At 40.6% G+C, this 14,649-nt stretch overlaps 2 protein-coding genes across 9 annotated transcripts in view; both read right to left on the reverse strand.

The window, feature by feature from the left end:
* dip2bb (disco-interacting protein 2 homolog Bb) overlaps positions 1-3,156 on the reverse strand; it is a 44,633-nt gene extending 41,477 nt beyond the window's left edge. For both annotated transcript variants that reach the window (XM_034532737.1, XM_034532736.1), the window contains exon 1: positions 2,922-3,156. In XM_034532737.1, coding sequence (XP_034388628.1) covers positions 2,922-3,006 — 85 coding nt within the window. In that variant the 5' untranslated portion in view covers positions 3,007-3,156. The remainder of the gene's footprint in view (positions 1-2,921) is intronic.
* A 751-nt stretch (positions 3,157-3,907) lies between these two features.
* On the reverse strand, positions 3,908-14,550 carry atf7b (activating transcription factor 7b). 7 transcript variants are annotated; one of them, XM_034533816.1, is made up of 12 exons: positions 14,264-14,548; positions 13,144-13,205; positions 12,365-12,461; positions 12,057-12,184; positions 11,798-11,935; positions 11,008-11,165; positions 9,721-9,814; positions 9,459-9,578; positions 9,097-9,246; positions 6,775-6,963; positions 6,557-6,662; positions 3,908-5,770 (listed from the first exon to the last, which is right to left on the reverse strand). In XM_034533816.1, the coding sequence occupies exons 2-12, from the start codon at positions 13,189-13,191 to the stop codon at positions 5,535-5,537; spliced, it is 1,464 nt and encodes a 487-aa protein (XP_034389707.1). In that variant the 5' UTR covers positions 13,192-13,205; positions 14,264-14,548; the 3' UTR covers positions 3,908-5,534. The 7 variants fall into 7 exon arrangements, with proteins under 7 accessions (XP_034389707.1, XP_034389709.1, XP_034389706.1 ...); XM_034533818.1 differs by having other exon boundaries at positions 11,810-11,935; positions 14,264-14,546; XM_034533815.1 differs by lacking the exon at positions 14,264-14,548 and adding an exon at positions 14,099-14,250 and having other exon boundaries at positions 11,810-11,935.
* Positions 14,551-14,649: the final 99 nt, after the last annotated feature.

Raw genomic sequence — 14,649 nt, forward strand, 5'->3', positions numbered from 1 at the left:
AGCCGACAACTATTGCTGTGAAAAAAAAAACTGCTGATGCATTTTTTCCTCAGTTTGTTGCTAGGGGAGTCCCATGCATCGAGACAACAATGGGGTGATTGTTGCCATGTAAAAGATATCCATGAGAAGGTTTCAGACTCTTTGGAGCAACCGGCTGCTGCTCGCTTTGTCCCGTCAGCATCGAGCAGACGGCTAACGCACTTTATCGGGCTAAGAGACGTGAGTACAGGTGTGGGGCATCTGGATAGCACCAGGCCTTTTTATTAGCAAAAGAGTCGTCTCCGATCTATCAGAAGAAGCTCAGTCACTCTGGGAGTGTCACTTTACCGAACTAACACTTCACACACTAAAGACCATCACAAGTGGCTCCGGCTGTCTCAAAGCAGCCGTTGTCTCAAAGCCGCTGCACAGCAGAATCCCTGAAGACTGTCACTAGAAGAAGAGGGGGCTCAAGTCATACGACTTCAGGAACTCAATCCTGAATCTAGTCAATTCTATTATCTTGAGATATGATGGACATATGGAGAGAATTACAAGGTCAACATTCTCTGATTCCAGCTTTCAAATGTGAATATTTGTTTTAATCGTTTGAGTTGTGGATAAAAGAAGACATTTGAGAACATCATCTTGGGCCTTTGGAGACACTGACTGACATGTTATAAACCAAACAATTAATCAAGAAAATATTTGACTAATTTATCGACAAATAACTATAATAATGAATCATAATTACTTCCTGACTATGACTTGGATCTGATGAAAGGTTTCTCATTTCCTATTTCTATGCAGAAATAACCAGTAGTGTTGAAATGAACAGTCCATCGACAGAAAACTAATCGTCATACATGTTTATAAATCAAGTAATGATCTCTGTTTTATATATTTGTAAACTCAATAAATGTTTGTTTTAGAGTATTAGTGCACTTTGAAGATGATACTTTTGGGACTTTGACCGTGTGATGACATTATTTACTTCAGAAATAATTCAATGATTATGAAAATTGGCAAAAGCCTTAGCTCTAATATCCAGTTAATAACCCATGTGTTCTACAATATGAATGTAATAAAGTTAAAATATTGATTTTGATGAACAATATTAATAATATTTTGTATTCTTACATAATAAAAATAAAATATATTGTATTATTATATATTATCTACAATTTTTACAATATATTTATAATAGATGATATATTATTTATATTTCTTACAATATATTTATAATAGATTATATATTATCTCTATTTTTTTACAATAGATTTAATTCAAAACTTGCGTATCAAGATTTGAGACGTATGGGACATATGCAAACAGTTTCACATTCTAAAGCTCACTATTTGCACACTATGCTACTAACAATAAACACGGTAAAAGCTAACAAAACAAGAGCGTTTGCATACCACAGTGCTCAAAGAACAATCCACACCAGGTTAATCAATCTGCTACTAAACCTGGCCAACATCTTTAAAGTAAAGTGTTCTAGGACCAAACTTGTTTCACTTCCAGTGCATATTGTTCACTTGATTACATTGTGATTCCCCAGCTCACAGCCTCTCACCCATGTTAAGTCAGTTGAACACAGGGTGAGCATCCCCTCCTCCATTATCCAGCCTCATTATCATTTCGTTAATTGGTGTCTATTATTAACCAGAACACACACTGCACTCAGGTGTTGCTCAGGTCAAAGCATAGCACGGCCACACTCTGTATAATGAATGGCATTCTGTAGTATATACATAACTGATACCTACAAACAACAAGCAGCTTAAAGAAATTAGTCTATATAATACACAAAAGGCCTGAACTTGGTTGAAGATACTAAAGTGGAACAAGTGACTTGGAAAATCATTGAGATCCACAGCCAGTTGTGCAGAAAGATTGTCAAATCAAACACATGCCCAGAAAAATGTTTTGCATTTTGATGAGAGAAATTGTTCTGAACACTGACTCTGTTACTATAACTAAAATGAATAAAATAAGTTGAAAAGGTGCACAGTAATGATGGCTTTCACCTCAGTTTTCTCAAGGGCTGTTATGTTTCACCTGTTCTTCTGAATGGGCCAGTTCGAGGTGTCTGTGGTGGGAGAGGAGACTCGGGCATCATTAGTGGGCCAAACATCCCCCCGCTTGGCTCTCCATGAGAAACACAACGTTACTCATCCACCCCCGGGGCACCTGAGAGCTGCACAGCACCAATCAAGCTGCTGCACTGTGATTCACAGTGTGAGGAGACTTGCATAACAGCCATATTCCCATTTCCCACAGTCATTCTTATAAAACAAATAACCCTCCTATATCTGCTGCAGTTTCAGGGTTCAGGCTCTAAGAGCAGCTGAGTGTTGGAGGGGCCACAGCATAATTTAGCTTCCACCAAAGTATGAGGCACACGCGCACACACACACACACACACACACACACACACACACACACACACACACACGCACACACACACGCACACACACACACACACACACATACAAACACAGAGCCTCCGGGAAGACAAACTTGACCCATTTTCCCCGACAGGATTGTATGTGCTTTTATAGCTGTGAAGATGAACAATGTATGACATTCATGTAGGCAGATAATGTGGATCAAAACAAGAACACGAAGGGGGCTAAAACATGAGATATTACTAACACAATGTTGTGTTTGCTCATATGCGTGTTCAAATCTATGCACAATATAATCAACAAGGATAGTTGACGGAGAAATGACAGCTTGAAAGAGGAGGTCAGTGTGTTGGTATCATGTGTTGGAGTCGTGCCCGGATCCACTGCAGCGGCACCGAGTCCCACTCCGCTGACACTGGACGACTGTGCATGTAAACACGCTCGAGATCTAACGCTACACTCAAACTTCCGTCCGCACCGATTACCGCGGCAGCTTCAACTATTAAACGCGCGGTATGTAGAGCTCACCTTCGGATAGCTCCAGGTCCAACTCCGCCAGCTGGTCCCTGACCTCTTTAGGCAGAGCCGACAGATCAACGCCGCGGTCGGCCATCGTTGGAAGCGCAGCAGCCTGCGGGACGTTCGCAATATCTCCGGACGACGGCAGCTACAGTCCAGCGGGAAAGTATGACCAACAAATCAGGAGGCAGAAGTGGTGGTGTTTACTCCATCTCCGCGACTCCCCGACACCGCCATGACTGTGGGAGATGGGAACAACTCGCCCGAGGAGTCTGTCAGTCACGTGACCCGGGCTGGACGGTGGGATGAAGCAGACTCTCTACTCCCTCTGCTGTTGTGTTTTTACAGCTGGAAGGAGAAACTGCAGCTCCAACTCACCTGCCACCTTCCGCCCCAGTTTGTGTGTCTCATTCAAAGCCATTAATATATAAATATAGAATGATCTAATTATGTCCCATGTTAAAAACAAACGTCTCGCAGCAGAACGTTTGCCTTTTCACAGCAGGAACAGCTCAGGTGTTACTAACAACTCTGTTCTGTTAAACTGTCCCAGGGAGAGTGACTGAGCCAGCATTAAAACTCATAAGCAGGTAAATGGAATTCATTTTATTATTTACGCGGGTGCTTTTCCCCACTGCAACTGAAAAAAAGCTTGTTGTTTTCAGTTAAAAAGGGCCAATGGTGCAGCAGACATAACAGTGTTGTTACCAGATGGTTATAAAAGTCAAGAGCACAAAACGACAACACAAGCAGTGAGAATTAATCAAACTGTTAAGTTGTTGACTTAACACAAAAACAATGAGATGGAAGACCCTAAATGTGAAACATTACATAGAGCTGAGGAGTTGTAATTTCCACATTTGGCCTTTTGACATGTCATAACAGGGTAACAAGTCTAATTTATTATGGTCCCATAAAACAGATCCATATCTGTGACTTGAGTATGTAATGCTGACACATTAGTAGGCACAAAGTGGGGATAAGTGGCAACATGCTCATGTGTTTTTTTCATTCATTTATTTTATTATTTGCCCGAGACAACTTATGAGTTGAGATAACACAAGTATTTTTTTTTCCATCTTGAAGCCTGAGTATTTGACAAACTCTCCATACAGATATCAGAGACATTTTATTATGTGGTTCAACCTGCGTTAAAACATAATGTTCCTTCCCAAACATAAAAAGGGACATACTAAAACACATGATGGAAAAAAGCCTGACATTCAATTCCATGTTATTAAAAATCTTTTTTTTTTTTAAACATACAGTGACAAGGGAAAATTAACCATGATAGTCTTGGAAGTACACAGCGGTATAAAATTTGCATTTCAAAACTTGAATTTCAAAAGAAGCACCGTACACAACTATTTGGGTATACTTCATGATACAAGACAGCTTTTCAAATGTTGGAAAGCACCTTCTTACTGATTACTGATGTGCAATAATCACCAATTTCATTCACTCACATTTCCTCTGCTCATCTCATAACTTTAGCTTTCAACTGAAAAAGACCAAACCCCTCAAAGTGGCTGAGCTTCACACAACAAATAAATGCAAGAACATTGATATTCAATAGAAAAATATATTGCACTACTCTTTTCCTCAACTGAAATGCCAGGGTAAGTGATTTAAAATCTAATATGTTTGATCATCATTTAAAGGCCTTCAAAAGCTAACAATTTCAAGTGTTTCACATTAGAACCAAGGATGGAATCCTTAAATAACAAAAACACATTTTTGCATCAGTAATTTCATGTTTTAAAACAGAAGAAAAGCAGATCTGTAAACAATGATTGCATGATGAAGCACAAACAAACAGTGATATTCTCCAGCCTTGAGTATTCCATGCAGTCAATAGGGTTTGATACATACACAACTAATGTAATGACATCCATTCCAAATGGGTTAAAACTGATGGTAAAAAGCCAGGCGCACACTCACAGGGTCAACTGTGTACACATCGATAATTTGGTTTGTTATGCACTTGGCTGACAAATCCATCATATGTATTTAATGAGAATCAACTCAAAAGGGAAACAGACAGAAAACTAAGAGATTGAAAAGCAAACATAAAAAAACAAAAATAAGAAAAACATTCCAAGCTGCCATTTACTGAAATCAGCCAGCCAATCTCTCACCGTACTTTCACTGCATCAGCAAACATTATGTCGACGACCAGAATCAGGCATAAAAATCGTTTCATACAAATGAAAAATACAAGTCCAATTGTCAGCCTGGAAAGCAAACAACCTCATCACAGCCAGCGTGTGGGACTGAGGTTGGAAACTGATGAACTAGAGTTTTCAGTTATCATTATTTTCATCCCAATTTAAAATATTTTCCAAATGTCACGACTGAACAAGAAATGACCCCAAACCCTGCAGAGTGAGCGTCCAACGTGTTATCATATTTACAAACAGAAAGTGGCGAAGCGTCTCTGAACAGCTGGGACTGAAGCGTTGACCACTGTGCCGTCTGTGTGTGATTATCAATGGCTGTGAGTGGATCAGAGTATCTTAGTCTGGGGTGGAGTTTGGGGGCGGGTGCCTCTTTTCAAACGCTTTGCACCAGTCCGGCCTCCAAATGCCACTTGAGTTCATACTGGCTACCCACGTCAGCACATCATCTTGGGGTTGACTCTGACTGCGTCGCCATGACAACCCCTCCAGGCTGGCCCGATCCCATGCCTGCTAAAACCGACATTGCCACCGCCTCTGCAGCGCGGACGCTCAGCCCGTTAATGGTGGCTCCTGGACTGCAGGCCGAGGCGGGTTGTGACGGCCCGTGCTGTATAACTGCCGCTGGGGAGCCTATGGGTTCACTGGAAGTATCTCTGGAGGTTTCCTCTCCTCCTGCAGCTAAAGACAGAGAAAGAAACATTCACCCTTAGAGAGGTGAGCGAGTAAAAAGAACACATTAGATGGATGAGATGGCAGATGGGTTCTGACAAAAGAAGTGATACAGTACCGGAAGCTCGTCGTTCAGTAGAGATGTTATACCACCTTTTTTCCCTTCCTGCTAGATTTTCCGATATCGGAACTTGCTTAATCTGCTAAAACCGAGTACTGATCCGATGCCAGTGTTTTAAAACCAAAATGTGTGTGTGTGTGTGTGTGTGTATATAGCTACCATTGATGTATGGCCTGGATCAGGTGAAAACCTTTGTAATACATGTGCCATAAAACTCTATTTTCTAGTATTTTCCCAGATTTTCCAGTGTGAAATATTGCCAATTGACATTTTTCTAGCTCTGGCTAACGTTACGTTATCCTGCATCACCTAACTGATTAGTACTGTGCATGTGCAACTCTCAACAGAGATGAGGAAGAAGCATTATGGCTCACTCGTCAGCCGCTCTCATCGATTTCGAATGCAGAGATTGCAGTTTTTTCCGGAGCTAATGATGGAAGTAGCTAACGAGGGAGCCATCACACTTTTTAAATATCTGTTAAGACTTGCTTAGTGAGTGACACATGTTGTTGTTGTTGTTCCTGTGTAGAATAAATGAGCTAATAAAAAAACATAACGTTGTGATATCGGTGCATAGACTCAGACTAGATACCCGATCCAGCGTTTTTATGCAGAATCGGAGGAATATCCGAGACTGGTATCGGAACATGTCTATTGTTCAGCTCAGTGGTTACCTAAGAATGCTGCCTTCTTCTGCATAACAGTGACCGGGCAGTCTTTGTGGGTCAGGAGGAGCTGCTTCAGCTGAGCCACCTCGTTCCTCAGTTGGCCTACTTCACTCTGATGGCAACACAAAACATACAGCACCCAAATAATTTCCAGCATGACCAATCTGTGTGCATCATTAAATTACCGATACGACCCTGGCGTGAGCGGGAAATGGAAGACTCACAGTCAGGGACACATTCATGTTGATAAGATCATCCGCCTTCTTCTCCAACGAGTTAACCCACAGCTTTCGTTTCTGCCTGCAGCGAGAGGCGGCCGCTCGGTTTCTCTCCAGGAAACGCTCCCTCCTCTCGTCAGGGTCCATCTCTGAAGCTCGCCGCCGCCGGCCTCCTGTTGGCTGAGCAGGGGACACCTTGGGAAAGAGGAGGGTCGACAGTGAATACTATTAAGTTACATATATGTCCTTTTGCTTTTCCTCAAAAAGGCATAAGCATTAGACAATGTGGCATAGAAGGTTTTAAAGTGATATTTGTATAGTATTAGCGCATTAGTATATTTTATTTCCTGTGCTATGGGCCAATAGCAGACACAAAGACACCATGTAAGGGCTAAACGGTGAGGGTGCATTCAGAATCGACACAAAAATGTTCTGTCCAATACTAAAACACTGAATGCAATACTCATCTTTGACATTGAAGTAAGTCAGGAAGGGATCATGTATTTGGTCGTGTGCGTAAATGTCATAGTGCTGCACCATCAGTCTGATATTTTTTTGCACTTTTATGACTATGCTCAGGGACCTCTTCTGGTTGCTATGATTTATTATGATTTTGAAAAACATAATTATTGTTTTATACCGCTACTGACTCCTCTCTCCTGTTAACCTGCAGGTAGAGGATGCAAATTATCAACAACTGCTTCTGTTATTGGAGTCTTGTTTTGGCCAGCGATGAGGTATTAGCAGCTCCTGTCCAGACTTACACGCCGAGATAAGTCAATTGTTGTTTTTATTCATGGCAATTCTCTATACAGAGGGGTGGGGAGGTTCAGGGACTACTTTAATTATTTACACCATCTTTATTTCATCTTTGTGTTTTTTAAATTGCGTCTTAAACAGTACACAAGCAAAATAATTTTATTACACTAATTATGCTCTTGTGTTGTTAAATTGAGCATGTATAACCAACCATATAAATCAAAGAATATATATATTTATGTGGTAATAGTTGGAATTGGATCAAGTGAGTATTTATTTGTTTTGAACATCTCAAGCACGTGATGCTAATCCTATCCTGGCCACAATGTATCTACTCTTCCTCTCCATCACCTTCTCTATTCCGTCATTTATCTTTGTCTCCTCCTCTTGTCTCTTTTTTTTCCCATATCTGAGCTTTAATTCATTTAATTTGTGTCTGTCTCAGCAAAAAAATTCAACACATGTAGGCTATATTGAGGTGAAAGAGAAACCAACTAGCCGGCATCACTGGCCACTGTTTCACGAAGCGCCACTGAACTGGAGCAATTGTTTAGATGATATCTGACTGGGGATGACTGACATTGAACTTACAAGCAGTCCACCAGTTACACCATCTAGTTTTCTGAATCAGGCTTCACATGGATTCAGCTGCCTGTCTGGTCTCCTCAAGTCGTTAACATAATCAGTCAAAAATGTGGAGTAACAACACGATAACCTACTTCATCATTTCACCACCCCAACACATACACACAAACACGCACATAAGAAACAAATGCAATTAGACAAGCAAGTTGGTAATCTGTGTTGTACAATATGTTTTTTGTCAGGCCAGGCGAGGTCCGGCCATGTTTGTATTTATTCAATCAAACATTACAGTAGTGGTTGTTTAAAACGGGACTCAAGACGAAGGATGTCCAGAGCCAATAGAACTAACAGATCACAACTAAACACACAGCTCGACGGAAGTTTCTGTACTGAGAAACATGAAACGTTAAACAACAGTTTAAAGTGACAAAACAAGTTTATAGTAAATAAATGGACTGTGGTACAGTTTGGAGGTAAAAGTACTTTGAGTTTAGAGTTAGACATCAGTGTTTATATTTTACCAAACCAGATAAATGTATTCCTGTTATGTACTGAATTACCCAGCAACGGTACTTGTACTTTGCTAACAAGAAGTAGTGCGAGCAAAATAAATATAATACTGTAACCTGCATATCGTCTCTCCTTTATTCCTCTACTGACGTGCTGAACAGTGAACCCACAACCTGGCCTGCACTTCCTGTTACCCACCCACATGGCGCCACACACACCTGGTGGAGATCTACACTGAGTGCACTTTTCTCTTTAGTTTATGCTGCAGCATCATCTGCCTCTCTGATGTCCACCTCCAACATCTGCTTAATATGTTCCAAATACTCATTGTTTAGGTTAAGGGTGTTAAGTATTTGATACTGAAGTTAGGAACCCATGCGTTAGTCTACATTAATGTCAATAAAAGGTTCTCTGTACACTGCAGGCATTGCCTAGTTAGGATCTGTATACAAACATATGTGGCATGCGTCTTACCTGGGGTTGCGCAGGTGATGGTGCGTCAGAGTTTTGAGTGGGTTGTTGGCTTTGTTCCGGTCGCTGGGGGACAGCAGGGATGGATCCTGCCCCCCCACCAGCCCCATCTTGTGCTCCTGGGCCCTGATGAGTTTGAGCTTCCGTAAGCCGCTACAAGACACACAAACAATACTCTGTTTAAGTAATTTGACTTTAAGGTCACTAATAAAAGCTGTGAAAATAATCACACATTTCCTCACATTATTTAGCACACCTTGAGAATAGAAGCTATTTTACAAATGCAAAACATTTGTTTATATAAATGAACAGTTTTTCAGAGCCTACAGCCCTCAAAATGATGCCAACTTGACTGATCATCTCACCATCTTGGTCTCAGAGTGCAGACTATATCCAGACGGGGAGGATGACCCACTGCTGTACCCACCAACTGGAGGCCCTGGAATTCCAGGGATGTTGGGCACCGAGTTCGCTGGCCTCGCAAGCTCCACAGTACAACAAATACACAAGAGAAAGAGAGAGAGCGAAACAGATGGAATATGGTAAATTTAAAGAAAAATAATCAAAGTATAATTTGTTGTATATTTCTTTCAATAATTTTATTTTCAGTTTGTACAGGTTCCTTACAGATATAACTGAGGTCATCTGAACAGGACTGGGCAAGAGGGGGACTGTCTGCCCATTAGGAAGCCTCACCAGTGGATAAGCACTCGTTGGGGAGCTGTTGACAAAAACAGATACTTGTAAATGACTGATCCTCCATTCTGTGCCCATTGACAGAATACAGATTGAGACCCAGGCTGAAAAAGTATATTATTTTGCCAGCCTACACTCTCTCTAAGTGTTAACTGTACCTAGCCTCTCAAGTCCCAATGAAACAGCAGTTGAAGAATATGTGGGCGAGTCATATATGGAATATATGGAACTGTAGAGGACTGTTAGCATCCACACACACCTACTTGACCTGCGTTGTTAGATCAGGAAGCAGAGGACGATGGAGAAATAAATAAATTAGACTTCAACCAGAAAAACAATAGTGGGAAAGAAAAAAAATCAAAACATATCAAAACTAGAATTACCGCTTTGCATAATTTCATCCAATTATACATTTGTATGAAATTGTCAGAATTAGCATATAAATTAGCAAATACATCGAGTTTGACAAAAACATGTTTGACCTTTAACCACCAAATTCTAAACAGTACATTCTTGAGTCATAGTGGACGTGTTTGCCAAATGTGAAAAGATTTCCTCCAGGCAATCCTGGACAACTCAAAAACATAATAAACAACAATCTGAACATTTATTAAAAACAACCAATGGCCATGTATGTAAACATTTTGCAGTAATTTAACACAACATGTAAGCTCACAAAATAATAGATTTAGAACGGCTTGAGGTGCTAAAATAGGAGCAAGTTTCTCATGCTTATCGTGATAACGTGATAATTTACCTTACACCAATAGTCATGTTTTACTGAATAAAGAATCAACGCACCCTACCGTAACTCAGAGCAACCTTCCTTAACATTAGCCAATAAGTTGTAATTTAGCCAAGCAAGACTACCGGCTGCATAATTAACATTACTCGCTCTCCTCCTGTCGATTTCAACACAAAGTCGTTTTGTTCATGAATTGACACCAATTTTTTTCAATCTTGATTAGACTTGCATTTTTAGTAAGAGTTGTTTGAGTTTGAGAAATTGTCCCAGCCCTTATTTGACGCAAGACAATAATTATTCTTACAGAAGACTGAAATATCTCCATTTATTCAGAGATACATTTTCATGTTAAAATCGATCAACTCCAAAAGAATGATACATGTAGATTTTGCCAAATAATACATTTTAAGATATTTTCAAATACAGCCCCTGCCCTCAAGAAATGCAGCCAACAGAAACACACTGTATTTTACCTGAGCTGTCTGTTGGAGGGCGGCGTTTGCGTGATGACAGATGTTGGAGATGGCAGAGTTGGGTGAAGTGTGTCATTGCTCAGGTGAAGGGGAAGAGAACCTGGGCGCACAATGGTTGGAGTAGGGGCAGAGCTTACCACAGGCTTTGTGAGAATCTCCTGTTGACAAATCAAACAATAATAAAATATATTCTCCATTCATAAATGTATTTTGTCTGCATGAATAGGAAAACAATCACTGATGTTCAAGTGGCAAGGCTTTAAGGTCAACTCCATCTGTGCACTTCTCCAGGGTTTTCCAAATGGAAGCACCCACTTAGTCATTAGCATTAAGCGGTGACGCAGGTTACCAAAGTTAGCTTATCAATAAGGTTATTGAATTACGTGAATGCTAGCACAAGCTGAGTCAACATTAGCTGTGCTGAATTTGGAAATAACTGAAAGGGTTGGTTTGTTATTTTTATTTCGGTAGTATGTATACTACCATGATTAGCAAGATTAAATTACTGTTTAAATGTACATTAATTTCATAATATTTTCCCAATCTACCATGCCATGAGATCGCCCTTTCTGAGAAGGAATAAAAGCCTTTATATTGCGATCTTTAAAGACAACATACTCAATTGACAAAATTGCTGGTCTATTGCTGCATCAAGCAGTTAAGCTTGGTATTGTGTAACTTTTCAGATCCTAACAGAGGTAAATCACTTGGCGTCCATGTCGATACTCTGGGAGCACGTGAACCAACTTGCTAGCCACAAGTAAGCACAGGCTGTGGCAATGGATTGTACCTTGCCTCTCACCCTTGAGTCTCTGCTGTTGTCCGACATGCTGGAAGAGGAATCTGGACTTCCGGGAGAGGAAGAATCCACTTCCAAAGGACCTTCATCTTCAACTTTTACTTCAGACGGTGTTTGTAAAGGTGCCGCCTGAGCAGAGAGCAGAAAATGAATATAATCTTTCAGATCATCCAATTTAATAAAACGGTGGCATCACTTTTATCGTATAACCTGAGGAAACCAAGAGTGTGATATGCATCCTTTTTCTCACCGGGTGTTTTGTCCTTTGGTCGTCTTCGTGTGCTTTGGTAAACTCATGTTCAAAGGAGCTGGCAAGCTCATTGAATAACCCAACCTCTTCACAGTTCTTCAGAAAACGTGTGGGTGTGGGTGTCTGGTCTGCAAAAACAAAAACATATAGTATGTTCGTCAAGAAGTTAACGAGACAGAAGTATCTCCTTCCCAACAGAAATCCCAGTAGTATATCACTACAGGTGTTCAGAGCATTGACAATTTGATACATCTTTAGCTCAGCTTCATTTAACAAATACTTATGTGAATGGTAACACAATACATTACCTGCAATGATAACAGAGTCTGTTCTGGCAGGACCAAATTTTAATGTCATTTCATGCTTGTGCTTGTGGACCGACAGGTGGTCTTCATTTGTGAATCTCTGCAAAAAATAACAGTAGATAGGAAAGAATACAAGGTGTAGCATCAGTGTGTCTACTGCGCTGATGGCAAATGACAAAGAATTCCTTCAAATCAAATGGAATTATAGATGTGAGACACCTGCTTTCTGAGCAGATGGTCCACAGTGAGGTAGGGCTTGATCATTATCTACTCTTTTGGCATTTGTACAGTAGCTTCAAGGTGGAGTCTGCGATTCTGGAGAAAGATTGTTGATATTTTAAATCAACACCAAAACACCTCTCCTTCAGAATGTTAGCATGTTTCTGCTTTACCATCCCTCTTGCTCCCACTGACTTTCTCTTTATACGTCCATGGCTGTCTCCTGTACTGACTGGAATAGTGTTGTGTCGTTTAGTCTGAGACACTTTGTTTGTTTCCCCATTTACAGTAGGCAGAGTATGAACGGCAGATTTTCACACACACAAACTAGACAGCTAGCAGGCCACAAAGAGATATTCGTTGAATTCTACAAAAAGTGTATTGAATAGAATCGCAGAATCCATTATTAACTGCAAAGCTGTAAGCTAAATGGCAGGGAGCTCATGAAATAATAAGAAAGAGGGAAATATTTGTTTCAGATTGTTGGGCTGGATGATCAGAGGTGTCAAATGTAGAGAGTGAAAGAGGGTATGCCTATGAATTAAAGTATGCTCCAATCATACCTGCCCACATCCAGGGGCAATGCATACAAAGGGTCGATCATCCCCCATCTCAGACAAAAGTTCTGTGAAATAGAGCAAAAAAACGCAATTTGTTCACGGCTGTATTCATTTACGCATATGGAGGCAATCAAATGGCTGATTCTCAAGTTACTTAATCTTTCAATAGTGTAACTGATTATCATATATATATATATATATATATATATATATATATATATATATATATATATATACACATATATATATATATATATATATATATATATATATATATATATATATATATATACATATATACATATACATTATATATATATATATATATATATAGTATGTGTTTAAACTTGATAAGGTATCAACCTGCAGCATCGGTCAACGAGGCTATGACTACCATGCACCGACTGATCAATACAATCAATTTAGCGTCATTAATTGCATGTGCGCGCCTGTCACGAAGAACGAAGAAGAAAATCCTGGTGACAACTGGTTAGAAGGTAAACAGGCCAAGACCGGTGGCCCGTTTGGAACATTTGCTTCGGTATCGGAAAATCGGGGACAAGCGTTTGACGAGAACGATAAGGCATCAGAGTCGCAGCAAGCTACCATGTAACCCCGATGTGTCATCAAGTCTATGGTGCTAGCTGGCTATCCCTTGGTCGTTCGGCTATGTTCCTAGTTATGTGGACCGGTTCACCCAAAGTGTCCATTCTTAGGCTAGCACCGACTTCACCAGAGATGGGCCTTAAACAAGCATAACCTAGAGGCTAACCCACCAACATGTTTCCGACACTTCACAGCTTTGCCATTATAACGAACGTGGAAGCTAACATGATGACAACTAACAGAAAGCACGACCGGATACGCCTCACAAAGCGAATTGCTGTATAGCTCCCAGTCACAACATAGCTAAGCTAAGCTAATGCTCACTGCTTACCGAAGCTTAGCTTAGCATTACCTTGATGTGGAGCGCCAAGCGTTAGCACGCTAATGCTAAAGAAAGCTGTGCTCATAAACGAACCTACGATCGGAGGAAACCATCATATTTCATAAATATGGACTGTATTCACTTCCCAAAACATCACATGTTACGTTAGCGGATCCAAAATGATAGTGAACTCACCTGACGTTGTAGCCTCTAGACTCCCCCCTCCCTGCTCCGGACAGTGCTGCTAACCGACGGCTGGCCGTTGTTGACACTCTGACACTTCCATTAACACCGCGAGAACTAGAACACGGTGTTAACGTTACGTAACAGGCTTGACGTCGGGGACAACGTGAACGTGACGCCGGTAATTTGATTTAATCTTCACGTCCTCCATTGTTACTGCATATTAATAGTGTTGATCTTCTCCGTTACGTCGGTGACACGCGTCACCAACATCTCTTGAGCACGACTCGCTAAAGATGCTAAGCCAAATATGCATTTAACAGTTACATAAAAGTACATTTATTTATTTACAAGTCCCTTCTAATGTGGCAGAACGTTGGAATTGCGCATGTCTCGGT

The sequence above is a fragment of the Cyclopterus lumpus genome, chromosome 5 (assembly GCF_009769545.1).
Source record: "Cyclopterus lumpus isolate fCycLum1 chromosome 5, fCycLum1.pri, whole genome shotgun sequence".
Classification (NCBI taxonomy): domain Eukaryota; kingdom Metazoa; phylum Chordata; class Actinopteri; order Perciformes; family Cyclopteridae; genus Cyclopterus; species Cyclopterus lumpus.